The following is a 27,208-nucleotide window of genomic DNA, read 5'->3' as shown; positions in this document are numbered from 1 at the left end:
TCACTTCTCAACTCTCCTCTTCCCTACTGTCTAAGTTTGCTTATCCCTTCTATAGTCATTTTATTTATTTTTATCTCTCTTTTCAAGTTTTCCAACTTCCTGATCTCTAATGTCCTCACATTCCATGTACCTATTCTCACTGCTTTATCTTTTAAATGACTCTCCTTCTGCTGCTTCCCTGGAGATCTTAATATGAAGTCATTTTACCTTCGTAATATTTATCAAAAGAAGACATCATCATACTGCCTGACTAGGAAAAAGTATCATAGTGGTATTACTTTGCCTTCTATAACTTAATGCCATTGACTTTCTATAAAAGTTCCTTCTACCTTTGGAGGTGATTTCTCACCCCTGGTGCAATAGAGTGCCCCAAACCCCTACTGTTCATCTGTCCTCTGAAAAAGCTGTTGGCACTTTTAGGGGTGGAGCTCCTTATCCTAGCACTGTTTAGTCCCTTTATTTGTTAGCCACTTATATATAACAACTAACTGTATTGCATATTATTGTTGCCCCCTCCCTACCATGGGGAGGTTAATTACAGGATTTTGCTCTTCTAAGACCTAATTGGCATTGCTTAGATACTCTAGTACTTTTACTAGGAATTTTTATATAACTAAAATAAAATAAATTAGTTTGGTTTGAGAGAGTAGCATATTTGTTTAATAAAATTTAAAGTATTTTAAATTTTAATGAATAAATTATAAAATATATTTTCTCTACATAATTGAAAAAAAAGTTCAAAAATATAATTTAGTTATCATAAAGCTTTTGTGAAGTGGTACTTCAAGAACTTTACATCAGGACGATTGACCTTTGTTTCTATATCATAATCATACACCCACATTTTGCCATCTGTTATGACATGTTTGAATAATTATGAGTCATCAATGATGTTAGCTAACAATTGTTCTGCATCGTTTTTACAATGTTATTTTTGTTGAAAATCCATCAGTTTTGGAAAAAAACTTTGCTGCTACTCATTTCATTCCCAAAATGTCAGTCAAAATTGTTTTACATGAATCTTAAGAGATTCCCACCTGTTTGTTAATATCTCTGTAGTGATTCTACAATTATTGATCACCAATATCTTTTATTCTGTTGATATTTTCATCAGTTGTTAATATTTTTGGACCTACAACCCTTTAGTTTTTTTCACCGCCTTCTTGAAACCATTTGCCATTTGTACCACTCATAAAATGTAGAAGTAAGATCCTTGCCAAAAGCCTTCTCTAATATCTTCATCATTTAACTGCAGTTTTGTCCATTTTGAATCAAAATTTAAAGTAAGCCATTCTTTCATCATAGAGACAACCTAATTAGTCATCTGCCAAATTTAACTACATATTTAATATGGCTGAAAATATTGATTTATCCAATTAACAGTGATGCTGTCTTGTGGGAAAAAGATAAACTCAGTGGAAAAGACACCATAGAGAATTAAAAGAATCTCTTTAGTTTTTGATCACACCTTGTATTTCAATAATTGTGACATAAGTTTAATTAATTTAATTGTATTATTATTACTAATTGTTCATCCTATGGAAGTATGTGTTATACTTCAAAAATAAAACCGTAAACTTTTACAAAACTTAGTTCCATCTTTTATCAGTGTAGTGGAGTAAAATATTACTTCTTACATTCCAAACTAACAAAATATATCAGAATTATTGTCATATATTATGTAATTTTACAATTTAAATTATTTTATCCCAGCTATATTTTCATATTTTTTTAATTACTACTACCACTGTTCCTTATATATATCCTTTATATCCTCTCATCTTTAAGTAGGGTATAACTACTAACATAAAACATTATTTTAATTAAGAAATTAAATAAAGTTCATGTTTTAATTTTTTAAAGTAATTTTAATTATCAATCATTGTTGGATAAAAAAATCCTTTGGTTGATAGTCTTTTTAATTATATTCATATAATTAGTTTTAATAAACAATATGTAAAATTATACTTGTGGTAAAAAAAATAAAATTTGTTATTTGCTTGTAATATTATACATGAATAAAAACTAAATTTTGTTTCTTTTTGACACTTTTTGATTCTAATTTACAACAGTAGAATCCATTTAATGTTTATTTATGCTGTTTATTCACCTCATTTATGTGTTATTACTGTTCTTACTTAATATAATGAAACTATTTTAGATCAGGACAAAGGTAACTTTCTGGCTGTTTAGTTTGAAATAACATGCCCAGCTCTACTGTCACTGTCATTAACATTGGTTTTGGAATCAAATTCAACTAAATAATTTGAGTTTAATTCATTAAGGTGACAAATATTAGCTGTTGCAGTTTCTTTAGTACAATGAAAATAGTACATATGAAAATAAGATTTAAAAAAGCTCACCTACTCTTTGCTAAAAGCTATTTACAAATGAGATGGAGGTATAAATGTCAACAAAATTGTTTCCCAGTAAAATTTTATTAATGATAGTAAATATTTCTAAAATATTGTAGGTTGAATACTATTCCATAAAACTATAAAAATGATATTAAAATTACAGAATTCAACACACAGTATCACATTCAATGAATTGAGTTGTGACTGTGGAGCGGTTAAAATGAAATACTGATATTTAATGATGCTGTAGAGGCTACAGTAAAATATTATGATAAATAATTTAAGTCCATTAATAAGTTACTTTAATGAGAAGGTATTTCTCTCATATATATATTTATATATATATATTTGTAACATAAAATGTTTTTATCAATTAAAATGAAATTACCTGGATTTATCATGTGAGTGGTCCTGCACCCTTTATCTTATCACTAGTCTGCCCCATGTAATTTTTCTTGTCCTCTTTATTCTTTCTTGCATCTTTTTCTGTATTTTGTTCACTTCAACTTATTCATTTGGCTAAAACATCTTAATTTCATCATTTCTATAACTTCAATGAAATTATTTCTATCTTTACTTCTTTCTAAAATAGCTAATTTTTATTAATTAGAACTGATAGATGACCCAAAGAAAGTTACAAGAGAAATAGTAGTAAATCTCTTATATGTTCTAATAGGATATAAAACTTATAATATATTTATAAGCTATAATATAAAGTATTTATTAAATAAATATACTTAAATATAATTCCTTTGTAAATAAAAACTTTTTTTTAATAATTTTTTGTTGTTGTTTCTTATATAAATTCAAATATATATACTTCAACTTAATCCACCCTAGTACAGATTTATAAGACAACTCTTACCTAATTTGTATATTTATATAATTTTTCGTAAAAGTACTTTTGCGGAATCCCACATCAGTTGTGTATGATATTTATAAAATATTTATAGAATTACTTATTAAGCATAAAATTAAAGGATTAAAATTTCAATTGCTTGTATATGTAAAGTAATTAAGTAAAATAAAAACAAACTTTTAATTACTTGTATATGACTAGCCAATTACTAGTAGTATTTAGCTAGTCATATATATGTTATTAAATGTTTATTTATATTTTATTTAATGACTTCATGTACTCTTGTATATGTATTCGCAATTTCAATCTTTGAATCCTTTAATTTTATGTTTAATATGTAATTTTATAAATATCATACATGACATGGTGCGGGATTCCATGAAAGTACTTTAGTGAAAAATTATATAAATATACAAATAAGGTAAGGGTTGCCTTATATTTGTACTTGGGTGGATTAAGTTGAATTTTATATATTTTAATTTATTTTACCAGAGGCGATATGGGTCTTGAAAGGATTGATGTTTCATTATAATCTGAATCTTTTAAATAATTAAAATAAATTTGTGTTTTGTGTTAACATTTTTTAATTGTTTCTAGAAATATTTTTTTTAAATCTTTTAAAAAAGGTGTTCTGAAGTATTTTATTAGTAAATTAATAGTTTTTGTTTTACAACGGGCGCAATTATTAAATTCTTATTTTTAGCATGGCCAACATTAATTTGTATTAGCACGCTAATGAAAGCTGCATGTTAAATTACAGCATTAATGTATAGGGTCAAAAAAGTGCAGCTTTTACTTAAACCAAAGCCAGTATATTTCTCTTAGAGAGGAGAACGTAAAGTGTAATAAAAATGATAAAACATACGCATGAGTTTTGTTGCATTATAATAAGCAATTTTGTTTATTTTTAATAAATTTTATGTTTATTGCTTGTGGTTATGTATGCATTTTGGTTGAATGAATATACATGGGTTGGTGGTGGTTTTTTTTGTTATGGGTGCAGGTTCATAGTACAAGTAAGAAGTTATTATACCAATTGGATCATTTAGTTCAAGTTTGTAATCAGCCGGTAATGGAACAACCTGTTCGTAAGCATGTAAGTATTTATTAAAATAATTGTTATTCATTATTTTGTTCATTATAATATTATTGTTTGTGGTTTCTATAATTTAATATTTAAACTCTGCTAATTTATGTTAATTTAAAAATAACATAGCTTAATACATTTATAGTACAAAAATCGGGTAGTAATGACATAAATATAAAACAAGAGAAGACAAGGCTTAGTTGAAAAAGAATCAGAATAGGCATGGCCTTCATTCTTTTAACCTGTATGTTTATTGCATGGAGCTTGAAGAGAAAATTATCGAGTTACTCCAATCAGTCTGAGGAGGTAAAAGAAAGATATTAGGATCATGTCATTCTTTGGTGAAACACTAGATAAAATATTTAATATTTGACCAGATATTTTTATTATTTAAATAATTTACATTTACATGTTAATTACATTAACATATTTTCTTGAGCTCCATCATAATTAATTGTATATAAGTTTTGATTGTTCATTCATTATTAAAAAATATGTGCAATTTTTTTGTTAATAGAAATAAACTATGTAATGTTACAAAAGGAAGAAAAAATTAAATTAGAGAAAAATATATATATTATATGTTAAATAATTTTGTTATTTAGATTATAAAGACTGAAAGATATTGATAAAATAAGGAAGTCATCAAACATAGACTAACACAAGAAGATAACTTTCACGTAAAAATGAGATTTATTTTAAAAACATCTATGAACTAAGAATAAATAAGAGATAAATCAACTAGTAATATAATTCAAACAATACTACAAACTTTGCCTCAAACAATATAAATATAAAATTGAGAAAAGAATTGATGAGGACATTCATGCTGCACTGTTTATTGCAGTGAAGCATGAACCATAAGAGGCAAAAGGGAAAAGAGAATAGATGCATTTAAGCAGTAATGCTACCGACGGATGCATTACATGGAAGGTGAAAATAATCAGTAAAAAAACGTTACAAAGGATTGATGAGATGCCATGTTTACAGAGCTTATTAAAGGAGCAGTGGAGATCTGTACTGTGGCATAACAATTTTTTGCACAACATAATAAGGAAAACAGTGCAAGAGGAAGACCAAGACTAGGGTATATTGAACATACCGTACAGGATGTTGGTTGTAAAACATACATGGAAACAAAGAAATTAGCATTTGATAGAACTGCCAGGAGGAAGAAGACTGCTGCAAACCAATCCTAGGATTGATTACTACAAGAAGAGAATATAACTTAGAGTATATATATACAGATGGCAGCTTTTCATACCAGTAAAACATGGAAAATAGAAAAACCAGGAAGTGAATAATTGAGGTTTTAAAATATGTTCCTGGATAACATTGAGAACCAAATGAGTTTAGTTAAAGGCAGTGGTGGCTCATAGCTAAAGTTAGTGGTGAGGTGCTGCTCCAGAAAATTTTTTCTGGGCCTTTTCAAGGCCATGGTTAAAGTTTTCTGTAAAATAAAAGAACCCAAAAAAAGAATCAACTAGAATAACTGGAAGCAGGATAATAATCTAATTCTACAATTTATCACATTCAAGAATATGGTACGTGGTTTTTAAGAACGTTGTGCTTAAAAACCATATTTGGTTTAACCGAATAAATAATAAAATGTCAATACAGATAATATTTTTTTAGCATTATTACATAAAAACTTAATAAAATATGCGCTTAAAAACACTAGTCCAATGGTGCTTAATTTACATTTCTATGTACACAGAAACAAATACATAATTAGTTTTTACTAATTAATTACCTTCTCTTTCACCTTTCCAGCATATTTTTGGACAGTTTTGGCAATCAAAGAGCCCTTACTTTCCGCCATCTTCTGATCACTACTGACAACAACTAAACCACTTTCATGTTCCTTCCATCAACTAAACTGGAAAAGGGAATGAACAAGGAATATTCCATACACACAAGAGTAAAAAAATAACTACTTCTATCAGCATGCCAGGGTCAGCACTGCGGGAGCAACAGTGCTGTCTCTCCTTCACAGCCTCACATGCAGTTTCCTATGTGCACATGTGCACAACAGCCAAACACCATGCTGCTGGAACTGTGAAGCACACAGTTTTTGTATTTTTTTCATAAACTGAGAGATGGCTGCTGACATTAAGCTTAAGGATTATATATTGTACAAGTATAAAGAAAGAATTAAAGAAAAAAGGACTCTTTATATTAAATATTATCAAACATTATGTGGAACTGCAGCGGGTGCTGCAGTTCCACATTGCCTATACATGAGCCGCCACTGGTTAAAAGTAAAGGCTTCTTTAAATTTTGGTGAAAAGGTACTTGTAGAATGTCTCAAAAAGAACTAGGTTGAGCAGTCATAGATTATAGCATTCAGAGTAATTAATATAGCAGTAAATGTGAGTATGAAGGATTAGAAATGCCAAGGAATGACTCTCATATGAATTTATGATAATTAAGGTTGGGTTTATTTATTTCATTAGACTGAATTTGAGAAATAAATCAAATCATTTCCATTGTTATTGACAAAAAGATGTAGTTAATTAGTTTTTGAACTAATACCATTAAGAGGAGTTGTTAATTTAGTCTCACCTGGAGAATGCAAATTTTACTTCTACTTTTTTGTTCAAGTATAACTTTGATATGATATTGTTTTTTATTAATAAACCTTGAATATGATAACCATTCAAAATTGTGATTCTGTAAATAGACCTCAATCTATAAGAAACGTAATTTACAAATTTATCTTTTATATCAGATAAATGAATTCCATAGGAACTTATGTGAAGTGTAAAAAATTGTACAGACAGATAATCTTTTTTCCTTATCCTGTAGTTTCTTCATTAGTTCCTCAAGCTACTAATGTGAGATTTATTTGTTGTAATTATTTATTTTATACTTTAACTACTTATAGTCCTATGGGTAATTTGTTTTAACATTTCTTTTGCATGTTGATTTGTGACTAGATTGAAACATGGTTTGCTAACACATTACTGCATATAACTGACAAGAAAAAAAAGACTGATTTTATTTTGCTTGTAAAAATTTTGTAAAATAAAAATTATTCTAAGAATTGTACATTGCAGGATTAATTAATTCAGTATTTAAGTTAATTTATTATAATAGGACATCAGCCTGTTGTTACTAAGAATATATGAAATTACCATTTAGTTACTTTACTCTAAAAATCTAATTTTCTTTCCTTACAGCATGATATTGTGATTAATATTCTAGTTTAAATTAAATTAATTTCATTAATTAGTTTATATGAACGATTATACTTATATTTATAAATTAATTTAAGGTCTCAATGGAAACTTGTGGTTTCTTTTGCTATATGATTCCACTGAAATCAAACTTTACCAAATGGTTGAAATTAAATAAAATTGGTATTTTTTTTATTCCTTAGAAAAAACAAAAAAATTGAAACATATTAAAAATATTTTGTGATTATGCCGTGTGTCTACATGACATACACATCAGTACTTATTATTTTAACTTTTATATTTTATCAACCTCGTCTGTATTAGTTTTGAGTTTTATTTTGCCTTCTTGGCTTGTTTTAATAAATTTTTATTGTATGATTAATATTACATTTATACCTTATACACTTTATTATTTTGGAGTTATTTTACCCTTTTATTAATAATATTCCAGGCGATGATAACGTCCAGGCGTTTTTTCGCCCACAAACAAAAAAAAAAACATCAGTACTTCTGTGAAATAATTTACTTTTAATAGTAATTGATAAAATTGCAATAAAAATTACAGTGATCGCTGGGACTGTTAAAATTGTTACTGTTATTTGACTCTCTGTTAGGAAAACTTATTTATTGTAAGAAAATATTTGTTTCTGAGTAGTTTTGTTAAGAAATTATGAGTTGCATGCCTAATGACTAATGGCTTATGGCTTTGTCAGAAAAATTATGCAGTTCTGGCTACCGAGGGCTTTTCCCTCGAAAAGATTACTATTTAGAGGAAGGGTAAGTGAACATTAAAGTATGTAAATATACGAGCAGAAAATGATATAAACAATTTATTGTATTCTTGGAGTATCAAGAATCAAGTATCAAGTCCTGTATCACCATGAGATACAGGACTCATGGTGATTGTATCTAATTATCCCCTGACCAGCTGCAATCGAAATTAAATGACATCAGTGATTTGTATTCAGAAATCATAAAAATTTCATTAAAATCAGCTATCCAATCTGTAGATGTCAATAAAACAAAACAGACCAGTATACTTATGTATGTATAAATGCACATACATCCTTCTGGAATTTTTCACGCTGAGATTATGTTTGTTTGTTTGAGTGGATTATGAAATACCAAGATCTGCAAAAACCTGGACATGCAAAATTTCACTCCATTACTTTCTCTATTATACAGTATACTGCATAGTTATTTAGCTAAGAAAGTAAAAATCTGTTGAAAATTATGAAAGAAATAGTGTTCTGAAGTTTTGTAAAAGAAAAAATAAATAATATAAACAAGTTAAAAAATTATATATATATATGTGTGTATACATATTAATTTATTTAGATTAAATTTTTTGTAGTCCATTTTTTTACTTTTTTTTCTATATGTTAAATAACTATGTATAATATAATATTTTTTCAGCCTCTGTGAAGTACAGAATTAGAGAACTCTTACCTTTACTTTTTTATGTTCAAAACATTTTTGGGCCTAAGTCCATCTTCAGTGATATTTTTTAATAATTCATCAGTTTACATTTACAGATTAAATTTTATCTTTTTACTTTTATTTCGTAAAAATTGTCATTAATAAAATTAAAAACATTTAAAAAATTCAGAACAAATATTTGTTCAGTCATGAGAATGAAAAAGTATTGCAATAACTATCATACATAGTTATTATATATATATAAAATTTTTATACACCATTCTCTGTAACAAAATGGTAGGATCTTATCCTTTCTTCTGGAAGATCCAACGTTTCCCAGTCAAATATGGCATTTTTCATATGCTACAAAATTTCCATTCCGTATTCCCACCATATTCAAGCTTATATCACGAATTAACCATAAACAAAACAAAAAAACTGAATCGATCTAGATGCATTGGGCACAAATAAATGGGATTTTATTATAGTATGAAAGTACTATTTAGATTTCATATATCATTTTTATTTTTTATGATGTTTTATAATTTTAAATTGCATCAATAAGTTTACTTTTGTATTTATATTTATTTAAGTTTATATCAAGCTTTTTCAGCTTGGAAAACCAACCTTGATTGGATTGATTCACGTTACTGCAGATAAATGGACTTTACTTGATAGGATACATTTAAATGAAATGATTTATAATAAAATGTGAAAAATTGGTGTGCAAAATATATTTTTTAAGAACTTTAATTATTTACCACCCTCCCCAGGATAGTATCAAAACCTAATTGAATACAACTTCAAAAAGAACTTAAATAAAAATGTTGTTTTCTTAATTTTTATTTAATTTTAAATACTAAATATTTTGTAAACATTTCATTTATAATTTTTCCTTATTTTAATATTTAATTTTTTGTTTTAATACAGACTGAAGGTAGTGGGTCAGAAAGTTCTGTTGGAGTGAGCAGTTCCCGGCAGGCTGGGAATCCTGCTGCTGATTATTCAGAAGGTGCTAGTCATGTTTTAGCTGTAATTCACCAGATATTAAATCATCATCGTAATCTTGAACATCGTTGGCATTCCAAAAAAATTAAATTACATCAAAGATTAGCACTTCGTCTGTTTCAAGAAGATGTTAAACAAGTTAGTAGTTGTTTATTTTAAGAATTTTTTTTTGTTTTACTACATTATAAAAAAAAAAATACAACATATAATTTAGAAATATTTATGAGTGTTTTTTTTTCTTAAATCTTTTAATAAAATGGGTGAATATAATTCAAATTTTGATTGAACATTTTATTTACACTCCTGTTATTTACATAGTTGGAGGTGCTATACAGTTTTACAAATTCAACATAAACTGGTACAAGGTGTACAGATGATGAAAATATTATTAACAATACAGTACATTAAAAAATGTAAGGGGATAACATTTCTTATTCTGGATTGTTTTTAATAAGCTTCTATTCCATTTCATTTACTCTACTTTCCTCCATACCTACATTTCAATTACCTTCAATTTTCTTTTCTCCTTTTTCTTATTGTTCATATTTCAGTATAGTTGAAGTGTACAGAAGTATGCTCTAAATGTTACACTTCAGGAAGCACTTCTTCAAAAGTTATTTCATTTTATTAGTAACTATTTCTTTATATTAAATACTCTCCTAGCCATTGCTATTTAAGTTTGTTTTATTTTCCCTTTTGCAATCTTTTGTTAACATTTTACCTAAACATCAATACTGTTTTCAATTTCTTATTCTTGCACATAGGCATTGATTAGCTTATTGCTGTCCTTGTTTATCTATTAGTTGATTCTGATGCTTATTACTTTTATTTTCTTAGCATTCATATTCATTCCATATTGTGTCATAATGTCTTCTAATTTTATAATCATTTTTTGAATAATTTGCACTCAATTCTTAAAACCGTTATTAAACATTTTAGACATAATAAAATGTATGAAGTATTGAGTTGTGACAGTGAATACCATAAACTATTATGAATAGAAGAGCAGGAAAATACTGTCTCACTTCTCTAATTTTTTGTTTAGTGTCAACTGTATGAAATTATACGTTTTTTTTTGTTTTATTAGGCAGCAGTGATTGCTTAGTGACTAATAAATGCCCTCAGAATTCTTTGAACTTATGTTCAGCAAGAATTTAGTGGCAGTTCCATTTATAAAAAAAATGGATTCACAAACTAAAACATTAGATAAAAATACATTAAAAATGTAATTAATTACATGTAATTATAACAATGAATTGAATTTAGTGTAACATTCTGAAAATTATTAATAACTAGCTGACACAGCAATGCTTTGCTATTGTTACATTTGAGTAATATATAGATTAAATGAACACAATTGAAAGTTTGATAAAACATTAAAACACTGAACATTAATGGAACATCACAAAATCTAACTTTTCACTTTATAGAAGTTAGATTTTAAATAAATCCAGTTGTCAAAACAACAGCACTACGTATCGGATTTAATTCAAACTACTCTTTAAACACAGTAATCAGTTCAAAATACCCCTAACTTTCTTTCTATTGGTCAGATTGAGGATTTCAATAGCTTTAACCTTCTCCAAACAACATGGACCATTTTGTAAAAAACAGCACGTAAATCGGTCCAATAGTTTTTTGGTCTATACTGGACACACATATGAACTTTGCCTTTATATATATAGATTTCTAGACTCAAGTTTCAATTACATATACTTAATTTCTAAAATTGTAAGGTACGAAAATCAAGGAAAACATTAACATAACGTGAATTCCTCACTTTCTTTTATAGCTTATTGATGTAAATAAAAAGATTGAAAACAAAAAAGAAAACTGAAATTAAATTACTCTATAATTTACTATACATAATACTTGAGTAATAATTATTGATTTATATTTATTATTTAATAATATTACAAAGTAATTCTTTATAATAAGCTGCCAAACAGATAGTCATAGAATGATTAATTTGCCAATCTTCCAATGCCTAAAAAAAAATTGGTAATACCTATTTTTATTACATGATAATGTTATTAATCTGACCTAATTAGATTTAAATTACCAAGGAAGAAAGTTCCTTTAAAATCTAAAGATTTGAAATTTAAATTGTGTTCAAAATCACCTGAGTTTTTGACTGAATTAGTCATTAGTCTAGTTATTCTAAAAATTGCTATATAAATAATTTTAATAATTAAAATGGTAGCCTGTATTAATCAAGGTGGATGATAGGAAGGTTGCAATTTCCAATCCTGGGCAGACTTCTGACTGAACTTGTGCCTCCACAGGCTAGTCTAGGGTTTCCATACTACTCAGTCAGATTCCATTGGGACTTGATTCCATCCTGAGTCAGGTCTCTGTAGCTGATTACTCATTAGTGGACTGATATGGCTGATAACGAGTGACTCTTTCAGAGTAAGGTTGGCTTGTAAACTTTTGCTGGTGATTTGTAACAAATATTAGCTGAGGTCTGTCTAGGGTAACCTTCTGGCCTATGTTGGAGACCTACATAGGCTTAATCGCCTATAATTTTTGCTAATTTATGAAACTCCTACTTTTTACTACTACAAAAAATTGATGAAAGAAATTTTTTCAGGTTTTAGATTGGTTAGCCAATCATGGTGAAGTCTTTTTAAGGAAGAATACTGGAGTTGGACGTAATTTACAAAAGGCACGAGTGTATCAGAAGAGTCATGAACATTTTGAAAATGTTGCACAGGTAAAATTGATAATCAGCATTCTTTTTATTATTATTATTTTGTTGTTATAATTATTACTATTACTGTTGATGGACTCGTTATGCTTTTCTTGCGTACAAATTTTAAAATAAATAAAACCTCTTATACAGTGGCAGTTTTAGAGAAATTGTTAACATGTTGACAATTTTAAAGGATTGGTTTAATTAGCAGGAGAGGTATAGTGATCATAATATCTTGTTTAAATTTTTTTAATTGAATTGTAATCAAATTAATTTGTCCATATTTAAATTGTTTTCCAAAAATAATTTAATAAATTTTAACTTCTTCTCCAACTAACAAGTTTAATTTTTCCAGTTGAGTCATCATAAAGAAAACGTATCAAAAAAGCTGACAACTCAGTTGTAGGACTTTCCCATCACACGACTAAGCCACATTCAGGGAAAATCCTACAACTGTGGGTTATAGGCACCATGACTTACACACACAACTTAATTAAAAATATTTATCATTTTATTTAAATACAATATTTTTTTGATTATGTAATTCAATGATTCTAACTAAAGTGTGCGCACATACTCTGTTTAATTCGCACGGGTGTGGCATTCATAGCGACGACAGTCAGCATTAACTAAACTAATGTAATTTCACCACTTATATAGAACAAATTTCACTTGTACAGTTGGTAGATTGGTATAATTGCAAGTTTTCTGGTCCAAGAGGATGAGGGAAAAAGGAATTTCCCACACGGAAAAAGGAAAATTCCAAGATGTGACACTAGCACTAGTTTTGGTGACAGGGAGTACTACTGATGCAGTATGCTCACTTAGCCACAATTAATTTTTGAGGTGGGGATGTGATTTTACAAAAAAAAATTTGTAAATATTGTTATTTTTTAATTGTTAACAAGTGTGCCTAAGAAAAATATAACCTTAATTGAGCGAAATCTTGAGGTACTGAGGGTAACCTTGCTCTACAGCCTCATCCCCTTGATCTTTTAAGTTGAAAATTTAATGGGATCAATGCCCCATGTATATAAGTAATCTGACCAAACTTGGGGTCAAAATCGATCCAGTTGTTCTGGAGATATAAAGTGATTTAAAGGCCAACACTGAACACAAACACACATACGAACATATGAACATTAAGATCTGGAAAATTTCCATCCAGTTTTTTGGGTTTCTTATGTGTCAAAATGACAAGATCTGTTGAAAACTTCATATACTGAAATTGGACCAATTACATTACTTTTCCTTCTAGAGCTATATCTTGATGAGAAAGTAAAAATTATTTTATAACATAGAAACATATTTTATATTTACAAATTTTATAATATAGGACATGTAAGATACTGTTTTATAAACTTACTTTAAATCATCAGTTACATAATATTTTGTTTTTATCTGTTTATGTAAAAAATGTTTTTTGTGAAACCAGATAGAGAGTTGTCTATTATTTTCTGTCTAATCTCCTACTTTTATAAGTGTTTATTAACTTTTTAAATTTGATTAAATCCAGGTTTTTTTTTTGTTTTGCTACCCTGGCCGGCTCAACAATCAAGTATTACCTACCCCAGGAGGAGTGTCCTTGCGACTCAATGAGCCTCCCCACCTACCAGTACGTCTGGCATGGCAGGTTGGCTCACCTGTCCGGATCTTTTCCTCACTTTCATCTTGCCTTTACCTTTAGCCTCTAAGTCCAGGGACACTGGGCCTGGCTACGCTATTCCCAGGCCCTGCCTCAGCAGGCAGGTCTCTTTCTCAGCAACCAGGCATTGTTTCTAGTCTAACCCCATCAACCGTAACTTGAATTCTTCTAATCTTACTTCGGCCTGAGGTAAGATTGCGTTTTTTGTGGAGCAAGTCATAACCCCCTTGTTGCCAATTACATGCTTATCTGTCTTATGGCCCTATCCACCTTTTCCTCCACTTTCTGTGGACCTATCAATGAGCATCACCAAATTATTGGTGTACGCGATGAATGTCACCCCCTCCAGGCCCAACCTCAAGACCCCATCAAAACCAGGTTTCACAAGAAGGGGCTTAGCACAGATCCTTGTTCCCCAAGGATCTGTGCTAAAATACATTTGGAAACGTATTTCTCCTCCTTCTACTGGTGACAGCAGCTCGCTACCCTGTAGGTAATTACTTATTGAGGCTCTTAGGTATGAACTTATATATTCCTCCTCCTCTAAAATAATAAATTTATTTTTTTATTTTTAAATACTTGTAACTGTAGTTGTTTGCAATTAACTAGTTGAACGACAAACTACATACTAAATTATTAATGTAACTCAACTAAAATATAGTACAATTTTCAATTTTATTAAATCAGGCTTTATTTAAATACCTCTTGGTTACAGATTTCTATATTTATCATATTAAATTAAAATTGCAATATATGTAATTTATAAAAAAAAAATGTGATGTGCAAAGAAATTTTTAAATTACACTTCTTACCTATCTCATGTCAAAAAAAAATCATTCCTTTTATAGTCATTCTGTCAAAGAGAGATATACAGGAAGTCACCACAATGTCTCGAATCAATATGTCTGTAGATCGGGCGAATGTGGAGGCCACAGCAAACAAACCCTGTCATCTGGTCCCCAACGACCAGTCCAGTGGTCTGGGAGAATTTCATTCAACCAGTCAGGTACAGCATTATGTCATTAAGTAGGCGTATCATCTTGTTGCCAAAGTTCTGTAGTTGTGCAGGTTCTGTGAGGTTCTGCAGTGGAGGAAAGACTTCTTAGGACTACGCACAAAACTCTCTTACATGTTCAACATTGTTTTCAGACACACTTGGTCGTCTTGTACTCTTCCCTTTACAAATACAGCCAGCGGTTTTAAATTATTTATACCATCTACGAATGTTATTGTCACTTAGGGAATCACAACGGAATTTCAATGACAACACGTGTTGAACAATAGTTACAGATTTATACTTTGCAAACTGCAAAGTAGGCGGGGTCGCCATCTTTGTACTAGCTCTTTTAAGGAAGGTACAGGAAACAATTTATGAGCTTGTGTACAGCTAAAACTGTGTTGCTCTTTCATTTCATGTATAATTAATCAATGTATGTGAAACTTGAGAAATATTACATAGCTGTAAATACTGATATTCATTTTGAAACACTGTATTTTAAGCCTTTAATGTAAAATTATTAGTGTGGTTATGTTATGTTTCAATTTTCTTAAGTTTTCTTTTTTTAAACACAATATTACTAATGATTTAGAGAACTATATTAATCTTATAAAGCAGAAATGTAAGGAAATAAACTGAAGGCTGTGAATATTTACATCTTATTTATTGCATATATTTTTAGTGATTTGATAACTGAGTAAAGTACTATTGATAGCAATTAAAAATGTAAGTGTAATGATTTATTATATAATAAATTTGTTATACAGCCCAATTTACTATAAGTACTATAGATGTGTCTTCATTTTTTAAAAGATTATTTGTATTTTAAAAGTATGAATGGAAAGTTTTAAATATATACTCATATATTTTTATACTTGTAGTACAACATAAGGAATTTAAATATGGTAAAAGATTAGTTAATTTTTTTTTTTTTTTTTTTTTTTTTTTAAATGAGGTTAGATTCTGTTACGTAAATATAAATTGATCATTTTATATTATCTAATTTATTTTTATTGGAAAAAGCCAGTTAGTAATCTTTTTTTTTTATTGATTATAAAAACTGGTCAGTAAATTCCTAATGCTTTAGACCGTGTCTTTTTTTCTTGTCATTATTATTAAATATTTTTACTTAATATTATTCCTTATTCTGCTGTTTCTTATTTTTCTTGAGCTTGTATTGCTTATGAACATTCAACATATATGTAAATGATGATTAAAGAAGATAACTAACAGCAGATATGATAACTAAATATTTGGTCTAAACCGTGGATAGACATCAGCTTGGCATTCAGGGATGAAAATCACACAAAGTCACTCCTGCCTCAACCCAAAAAATGAGGTAAAAACAGGTTTAAAAGAAAAATCTAAGTAGATTTAATTACATTTAAAAAAAAACATTCAATTTACTGCTGAACAAGTTTAGTTCTATAAAATCTTTTCATATCCATTAATCCTGAGTTTTTTATACTGGAGCTGATGGATAGTTGTATTTTTTTGGCCAAATATCCTAAAGGAACTTGATGTCAATCAACTAAACAATACTTAAAATACATAAATGAACAAATAGTCTTATTTTTTACCTAACATCAAAGTTATTTAACTTAATGGTTATATCATTAAATTTTTATCTTACTAGTTGGTGCTGCAATCCGTAGAGGACCCTGGATCCTGGTCTCTGGTAATACATCCCTCCAAACTACCTGACTCTCTGCAACCCTCCTCCACATTGTCAACCATCTCCCTCTCAGACTTCCTGTCCTTCTTCCATTCATTTTTTCGAAAAAATAATTTTTTGACTACTCTAACTTCTCGCATGTTCTTTGTATTTGCAATTATAAAAATGAATATCTGTTTGTTAAAGCATCACTTCTGAATGAGTTGTATTTTTAATTAAACACATAGTCTATTGGTTCTGATTCAAACTAAGTTATTTATTCACTTCAAATATATAAATGGGATTATAATCTCCTGTTAGTCAAAAATAGTTTTTTTGTTTTCTCTTAAATAGTTTTAATTTTACAACTAAATTAATAAAAATGAAATAAACGTCCATAATGTTTTGATAAAAGATTATAATCAAACATTTTAAAGTATTTTTACATCTTTTTCTAGTTACGTATATTTCTAGGTTTACTTATAGCTGTTTTAATGATTCCCTTATTCATAATTAACTTCACAGTAGATTTGGAGGCAAATTCATCTACTTTTGCTTCATTTATTTAGTCTTATACTAAATAATTATGTGTGTAATTACTGCGTAAAATACTAATAATAATACTAATACTATTACTGTATAGATATATATTTATGTATATATATTTCTGAACTTCAGTTAGTTAATTTATACATGTACGTATATTGATACATTATATCTATCTATATATATATATATATATATAAAATCTATTAGACCACCTAGTACAGAATATAAGATACGACGTATTATCTTACCTTAATTTTTCATGAAGGTATTTTTGTGGGATCCGCATCGTCAGTCATGACTGAAATAATTCCATTATTGTATAATAAAAATCTAAAGATAAAAAATACTAAAATAATGAAAATTGCTATCTGTGCTATCTGTTTCAGTTTATATTAGACTGTCTCCCTCAAACACTGCCTGATGGTTTATCAAATTGAAATTTTTTTTGTGTTTATATACATAATATTTTTCTAATATATTTAACTTTATCTAATCTTTATTAATTTTTAATATTTGTAAATTTGTGTTATTATCAGCAATATAATGTTTATTGTTTGTTAGATGGTCTATCATATTAGATAAACCAACTTTATTACTTTTATAATTTCTATAATGTTCAAGAAATCTAGTTTTATAGAAGGATCTGTTTGTTTTTCCTATATAAATACCATCACAATCACCCTTGGTCTGATAGAATTAATACATATAAATATGATAGATCAGACAAATACGCAACTAATAACAAAGAAAAGTTAAATAATAAAATAAACATACTGCAGTTAAAAATTGATATATTACTACTTTAATTAATAATAGTTGTAAAAAACAATTATCATAACACAATTACAAAATATACAGCTTACAGCCAATTTATAATAAAACACAAAAGAGTGAAAACATATACATAAAATATTTATCCACTAATAATATCATTGAAAATATTGTTAAAACTTACAATAAGGAAATATTTAAATTAGCATACAAACCTTATTAGGTTACCACATAATAAAATATTTAAAAAACAAGCTAATAATAATTATAAATATTATTTATTTATAATAATAAAATAAATAATTTGTATGGAATTTATAAAAAAAATAAATGTAATTATTGTGATGGTGTTATTGTTCATGATTGAGAATGTGGGATTCCACTAAAGTACTTTCATGAAAAATTGAGGTAGGATATGTCTTATCTCAATATTATTCTATACTAGGTGGTTTATTTAATAAAATTTAACAGTACATAAATAATATAAAATATAATTGAACAGTACAGAGGAATAATATGAATCTTAAAAAGATTAATTTCAGTAAAATAATAAATATATATATAAATCCATATATAAGTAAAAATATTTATATAATGTATATATATATAACTGTTATGTAATTCTGTGTTAAGTTTATTCCATTCTGATAGTTTTCATTGATGTATATTAATTTATTTCATCTATAATTTTTTTGGTGGGAAGCATTACAACTAAGCAACAAATTTTAAAATGTTCATTTATTTATTTACTCCCTTTCCCTTAACTATAGCCCTACGCCAAGTTACAGTCACTCTACTTCTTTTTCTTTTTTTGGATGATGAGAAATTAATTTTATAGTATGAAAAAGTGCCTAGCCACGCAGGGATTTGAATGCAAAAATCAGTTTTAATGCCATTTGTATAATTAGAATCATAGGTAAAATGAATTCATAAATTTTGTTTTATTGCTTGTTCTTGGATTTTTTATGTTTTGATAATATTTAACTTCCACTGAAAGGCAGTGATGCTACCATCCTACCAAAAAGGTCACAATGAACTGATTTTGGTTCTGAACCATTTGAAAATATCTAAGTAGAAGCAAGAAAAACGTCATTCCAGGTATTCCTCCGGAATTCAAATGGGGTTATTCAGTACAAATAATTTTGATGCATTCACTTCATAATTTTAATTCTTTGAAATAGATATTTATCATATTTTTACTTCTTTTGATCTCTCAACTTTGGTAGACACTAGTTATTTCATAATGCAAACTTATTATATTAAATACCAGCATATAGCTATTACACCTTAATTTTTAAATGTTAGCTTTTCTGGCCTAGTAACTTTTATCTTTTCGTTATTTTTACTAATTACACATTGTAGTCATTGTAAACTATTGAGTAAAATTGCTAATCCCAGTGAGAGATCAGATACTCATAGAGAATATAATTTGTGATTTAATCAGAAAGGAAATTAAAAGGGAAGCACTAAGAAGAGCAATGCTGGGAGGGAAACTTTCCTTTCTTATAGTCATGTGTCTGTGGGAGGTCACAACTGCAGTCCCAACTGATTATCTGTAGCAATGTAATTATCTATAAAGTTGAAAGGATCTGATTTTCTTTTTAAGGCTTATATATTAAAGATTTTGGATCTAATCTGTTTGTCAGTCTGTACCCCCCTACCTTATTTATTTATCTTATCTTTGGGCATGAATTGTCAATAAAATGTTTATAAAAGTTTCTGAATGAGGTTGTTATGATCAACTTGGGCTATTTTATATCGGTTTCATAAAAAAAAAATTATCAAGACATCTCTTTTGAGTGGTATGGAATGAATTGGGCAAAACTAAACATACAAAGTCACATTATAATTTTTTTTTAAATATATATATTTAAATTAAAAATATAACCCTCATGTTTTTATGCAGAAAGTCTGTTATTTAAGGTGGATTTCTGGTTTTATTAACCTTGAAAACTTACCTCAAAAATCCAGTTTTTTGCCTTTAACTCCGATTCCTTTGAACTAATTCTCCTGAAAATCAATAGGGTTCTATTTCTACTAGGTTTACATCACCTTACTAAGTTTCATAAAAATTAATTAAAAGTTGCGCCCAGTAAAATGAAAAAAGCTGAAAATGTACTCAAAAACCTAATTTTTTGTCTCTAACTCGGTTCCTGTGAGCTGATTCATTTGAAAAACATTAGGATTCTATTTCCAATAGGTTTAAATTACCCCACCAAATTTTTTCATCAAAATCTGTAAGATTTGCTTCCAAAAGAAGAAACAAAATTAAATTAAATGAAATCATTGTCTCATGTTCAAACTTACTTTTCGGCAGATGGCCTGATTTTGATGATTTTTTTTTATTTGGAAGGGAATTTCTCTTATAGTCCCTATTGTAAATGAAATGACTTACAATAAAGAAATAGAGAGAAAATCCATTTTTCGTGAACAGTTATTTTATGAACATTTTGAAGTTTTTTCATCATTGCTGAGTATTGGATCTTTTATAATGATTTTTATCTATTTTTTTGTTAATGATTGAATTTTTTTTCATTGTGATAGCCTACATCACTTTGTTATTGTAAGTATTTTAATGCAAGAATTCAAGAAAATTTGTTGAACAACTTAGAGCAAAAAAATAATATCACATTCCAAAAGCTAATTTCCACTTAGTAGCAGTTTCTTTATGTTGTTTCTGTACATTTAAAAAAAAGTACTGTTGTTTTTAAAAAGTTGCTTAATATCTGATTTGCAAAGTTGAAAGTTTGAGATTCAAATCCTGTTAAAATTAGTTGCTTTTATATGAATTTAAATACTAGACAATGGATATCAGTGTACTTTGGTGGTTGAGGTTCACTTAACCACACGTCTCAAGAATGGTCGGCTTGAGTCTGTACAAGACTACACCTCATTTACATGTCATAAATATCATCCTCATCTCATTGGGCTGTGGAAGTTGCTTATTTATTGTTCACTAGTTCAACAGATTGCAATGCACAGGTTAGAAAACTAGAATAATTTTTAAACATACAATAAAAAGATTTATCTTTTACAAATATCTTGTGATCAGTTGTTATTCATTTAAGCACTATTTTTTTGTGAACTTTTCTATATTATTTATGAAATAGAGTAAACAGTGTAAAATAAAGAAAAAATTAAAATACAAAAAAATTTAAGAAAAAATTAACCTGATTTAAAATAAAATTTGACTAAAAATTAAAACATAGTACTTAACAAATGTTAAATTTTGAATTTCTGAAGTTGGTACCAGACCAAGAGTTAGTAATTTTTTGGTAATTGTTTTATGGTGTTTATTTTTAATAATCTGTAAAAAGTTGAAAACATTTTGTTTTGATTTCTAATGTATGTGCCTTTATTTTAGTCAGTTTCATTTTTGTAAAAAAATTTATTTTGAAATTATATTATTTCTCTAATTTCCTTTTCTTTCTAACACTATTTTTTGTGTTGTTTTTAATTGGAATGTAAAGGAAATTATTTTTAATTAAGATTCTATTATACATGATGACTGGCAGAAGAGTTCATTAAATACCTTTTTTTATGATGAACTAAACCATAAAAAGAATAACTATACCAAATCTAATTAGTAAAAAAAAATATTACCATAGAAGTACTTATTTATTTCCATAATAAGAGTTGGTCCTTATTTCTATTTGGTTCAGTTATGTTCGGTTAATTGGATCAATAAAAGAGTCTTGTGTTCTGCTATTAGCTACACCTAACTGCATTTCAATATCAAAACATTGAATCTTTCATTTTCCCTCATTTAAAATTTTTTTGTTCCATTATAAATTATTTATTAATTATTAATTTTGCATCCGGATATCTTAATGAATTTTATATTTGTTTGTTTTTTCATTCATTATTTACTATAATACTTCACCTATGTGTACTTGTAAAGTTTTAGATTTTCTAATATGAAATTATTAAGCTTTTTTTTATTTTGGCAATTCACCATTTGGAAATCTTTGGGATTTTATATAATTCTAGGTTCCATTCTCTGTAAAGTATTTAATTTTTTACATTTATTAATAAGTCAAAATGCATTACTTTGATGTTCCAATCTTTTTATTATAAAAACTGTTTCTCTTCATTGAAAATTTCAAATTGTTTTCTAAACTCAATTATTTAGAATGTAGTGTGATAAGAAGTTCTTAACTCTAATAATGATAATCAGATATTATTTATTGTGTAGTTGAGTACTTTGTACATGTTGCAGATCTAAAAATATCTATGTGACTACATTTTTTTAATTTCTCACTATCCCAACATATAAATATACAACATATGAGAGTAAAATAACACGAACTACTTAAACTCAACTATAAAAGTTTAATGAATTTTTATTGAAAAATTCTGGGATTTTTTCTGACCAAAATTTGTTTACAAATATTTTTTAAAAAATTTTCACAATTTATATTTTCATCACATCTGTCTACTACTTCAAAATATTGCCACTTCTGTTCATAGTTTGAATGTAATTTATTTTTATGTTTGTTTGTTATTACTTTCTCCATACTATTACTTTGAGTCAATTTGTAATTGTTCTTCTGTGTTAAAGCATAAAAGCTTTCTTTTTTTTCTTTAAAAAAGCATAAAACATACTATCTCTGTAACATTCTCGTTAATGTTAAAATATTAATGTTGTAAAATAAATGTTTTAACAGTTTAATGCTATCTTAAAATAATTAAAATTTGTTTGTAACACAGTAATGACTCATTAAGTAATTTTCACTCAAGGTACACTGTTATCTGTTAATAGTATATTATTAGCAATATTCCAATTGCAATTTAGAGATTCAGTCACATTGTACCTCTCAGTGTATGTATAATCATACTTGCTATAACTTTTTGGCCCTGTGGAATATGTTCCTATGAGTCTGGTCTTTATACTACTCTTAATTTATGATCACACTACTTTTTAATGTTTATTTATTTATCTTTTTAAAACATAGGGTAATTTCAGTCTTTTTAATAATTAAAATAACGGAATGGAATGCAAAGCTAGCGGGAGTTTATTATCTCCCTATTTATTGGAAAGCTTGGATGAATGTCCCTTGCTGCTGTTTCTTTCGTTTATCGGGCAGGTAATTATTTATTTAGTGGTGGTTACAAAGTTTTGTGTTTTATTTGTGGATGGAGTTGTTATTTGCATTCCAGTCCTGTAGACCAGTGAGAGTTAATGACCAGGGCTGATCGTGGGGGACTAGACACATGTGAGCTTAGTTCTCCTTGTGTGATTTGTGCCTTTCGGGGGCCCTAGTGTTTGGAGGAAGCTATGCGCTCCCCTTTCTGGAAGGAGTCATGTGCTGGCTGGGGACTTAAGATAACTAAGTGCTTCTAAAAATGTAGTCAAGAAGAATTAAAAAACTGCTGGAATTATAAACATGTAGGTACATCTTTGAATATAAATGTATTTATTCTTTTATCTAAATAGTTTTGACACTATTTGTGAGCTTTCTTTCTTTTTCCTGTTTAGTCTTCGGTAATTACCTTTCAGATAATACTTCAGAGGATGATATGTATGAGTGTAAATGAAGTGTAGCCTTGTACAGTCTCAGTTTGACCATTCTTGAGATGTGTGATTAATTGAAATCCAACCACCAAAGAACACTGGTATCCACAATCTAGTTATCAAATCCGTGTAAAAATAACTGACTTTACTAGGACTTGAACACTGGAACTCTCGACTTCCAATTTGCTGATTTGGGAAGACACGTTCACCACTAGACCAACCTAGTGGGTTCACTATTTGTGAGCTAGGCCTTAGAATGTATACCCATTGGCAGGTGGGACTTCTATAAGTTAAAAAGATTAAAAAATTCCTCAATTTGAAACATTAGTTACAATTATTTTAGATTATAATTCTGAGTAAGCATGAATCATAGTCTGTATGGTTTTTGTATACATATATAGATATTTAGCAGTATTTAAGACCAATTTATCTTTTCTGTATTATAAATTCAGATTATTTTTCTCTTTGTAGGAAAATATTTTTTACCATAAAAAATTTATTATGATAGTTATTTAGTGTGGAAAAATGTATATTTCACATATATATAGACATAACATCAAATCTTCATATAAATAAATAATTCATAACCTTTTTGATGATACTGGGTAACATTTCTTCTTCCTTATAGTATTTATTTTATTTAGTCTTTATATACAAGTACATATAAATTACATTCACATTCTCTCTCTCTCTCTCTCTCTCTCTCTCTCTCTCACACACACACACACACACACACACAAAATAGTTGGTTTGTTGGCTCAATATTATATTCTTTTTTTACGATTATATTAAATTTGTTTGCTTAAAAAATTTTGTTGATAACCTTGTTTAATGTATTAAAGAATATGTAATAAATATAGAGGTAATAAATCACACATCAGTTCTAGTTAATGCATTATAAATGTTCATTCAGAAAACAGATAAAAATATTTTTTCTTTCTCACATCTATGATAACAACTGCTATGGAAATGAAAGGATAATGACATCTGTCTTGAAATCATTGATGTGTGAGTTTAGTGATAAAGTACATTAAAGTTTATGTATACTCATATTCATTTATGTGAACGAACACATTCAAAGCGTTTTACATTGATTATACAAAATCTTCCGTTTAAAAGTTTCCTTTTGGCTTCATTATAAAAGTAAAAGGAAATTTATTTATTTCTTTAGCAATAGCATATATTGACATTTTTGAAAACAGTACATGTAAAGTATTGCAACAAGTTTATGTAGTATTTTTATGACAGAAAAGAATTTGATTCACAATGTGATTTCCGTTAGCTTTTATTTAGTCATTTATTTTTCTTTTGCCAAATTAATAAAACATCTTGAATATTTGTGTAGTACATAATTTTTTGTAAACTGTTGATTTGTTGTATGACCAGTTATTTATCTGTTCAGAGGATTAGAGTCGCATCTATAGAGGTTATAAGAATATTGTCTATTAAGTACAATTATTGGTTCGTAGGACTAGATGAATTGGTGATGATTATGTAGTATGTGGATGGTGCAGTATTATATCTATGTATATGGATGTATGTATTTGTGTTTGTAAGTGAACTACCATGTTTTGCAATCATACAAACTAACGAATTGAGAGGTGTTTTTTATCTTTTCATCATCTTCACTCTTGTTTATTACAATTTGTTTGTATTACTATTGACGTAATATTATTTTTGTAAATAAACAAATAAAAAGAGAACAGAATTAGTTCATAACCACACCAAAAAGAAAAGTGAATAATATTATTCAGTTACTCATTTTATTTTGACTTTTTGGAGTAGGAACCAAATTAAAAATAAACAACTATTAACCATTAATTAGAGATTGAGTTCAAAAAGTCATTAGAAGAATTGAGTAGGTTCGGTTTTCTTTTTTTTTTTATATTTTTCAAATTTGGTTTTATTTTTATTACAAATTTATTTTATTTTAAATATCAGTAAGCCTGAAAAAATATGCCATCTATTTATCTATATTTCTTTATGTACATGTACAAATTTAGTTGAAAATCTCTTTTTTGAAGTTACAACAAAAATAAGATTTTAGCTGATCACTCCTGCATATAACAGACAACTCAAAGAAGGTTAAAAAAATTATATTTATATAATTTTTATTTATTTATTTATATTTTATGAAAAATTCTTGATGGATTAAAATGTAAGTTATAATTAAAACTGCAAACAATCTAATAAAAAAAGATGATTTCTCAATTTGTGATACATTTATTTATTTATTTATAACTTTCATTTATTAATATTGATGTTGATCAGTAAAATATAGTAATTGATGTTACATTTAAAATATATTTTAAAAACTCAAAAAAATTATTCTCATAAAAAACTTTTTTTAAATTCTTAGTGCTCAAGGTAGAAAATTCATAATCAAGGTAAAAATTATGAAATTTGATGCACATGAATGAATCTTTTCTAACATTTCATCATTTGTTCTTTCTCACTTATGTAAGATTGTAAGTAGTGGCTCGAGGTAAATCGAACCCAAAGCGAAAAACACAGAAACTATAAGATAATATTATACAAGTAAATGAAATCCCAAAAGCTACTTATGTAGGTTCCCCTGTCTTTATAGGTACTGCAGGAAATGTTGACTGCCATGATTCAGGCACAGTTTGATGAATCACATTCAGTACGACTTGCTGTGACACTCATCCTGTTGGATGTTGGTGATGACGTTGCGTATATTCTGTTGCATTGCTTCAAGAGTTTGTGGAATGTTCTATTAAACTTTGCCTTTCAGGTTGCCCCACAAATAAAAATTGCAACTGGATAGATCAGGCGACCGTGGAAGTTTTAGATCCTTCAAGACAGTCCTGACAGGTGTAAAAACTGATTGCATTGCTTCCAAGAAAGTGTGTGTTGTGTATGCTGTCATGTCGTCCTCCTGGTAATACGTGAAACATTGTTTGTCTGGTTCAGTTGTTCTAGAGCAGGAAGATGTCAGCAATGTAACACTATGTTCACTATGTCTGAAGAAAATGGACTAATGATTCTTGTCCCAGACACAGCATACCATACTTCAATCTTTACATCATGCAGAGTTAGCTCTGTGTGGTGTGTGTTGGTTGTGGGTTTTTGACAGACCAATATCATGAATTTTGTGAATAACCGTAACCACTGAGGTGGAACCACACCTTGACCATCATGACGTAGAGGTTTGGATCGAGTAAACCAATTTTGATTTCCTACACTAAGCCACCTGCAATAATGTGTATGTTTGTCATGGTGTGTACATGTTTATCATGGTTTTGGCTTGTAAAGCCAAACTCTTATAAAGCCGTGATCATGTATGGCTTCAGGTTCAAGTGTTTTAGGATGCACTGACATGCTCTTGACACTTTCACCTGCTGCAACAGGCGCCTCATGGACTTAGTGGAGTTCTGCAACGTTTGCTGGTGAATACCTTCTTTCTGCACCTTGTACCTTTACACAGATGGTGCTTTTTATCAAGCATAGAT

General features: G+C 28.2%; 1 protein-coding gene across 11 annotated transcripts in view; it reads left to right on the top strand.

Moving 5' to 3' along the window:
- trio (trio Rho guanine nucleotide exchange factor) overlaps nt 1–27,208 on the top strand; it is a 1,562,448-nt gene that overhangs the window by 781,761 nt on the left and 753,479 nt on the right. For 10 of the 11 annotated variants that reach the window (XM_075373360.1, XM_075373356.1, XM_075373361.1 and 7 more), the window contains 2 exons: nt 9,832–10,047; nt 12,503–12,625. In XM_075373360.1, the coding sequence (XP_075229475.1) occupies nt 9,832–10,047; nt 12,503–12,625 (339 nt within the window). Of the gene's footprint in view, nt 1–4,219; nt 4,313–9,831; nt 10,048–12,502; nt 12,626–27,208 lie in introns of all 11 variants that reach the window. The other variant, XM_075373358.1, reaches the window with a different exon arrangement.

This window comes from Lycorma delicatula, chromosome 8 (genome assembly GCF_047948215.1).
Source record: "Lycorma delicatula isolate Av1 chromosome 8, ASM4794821v1, whole genome shotgun sequence".
Lineage (NCBI taxonomy): Eukaryota > Metazoa > Arthropoda > Insecta > Hemiptera > Fulgoridae > Lycorma > Lycorma delicatula.
This window is presented reverse-complemented; position numbering and strand designations above follow the sequence as displayed.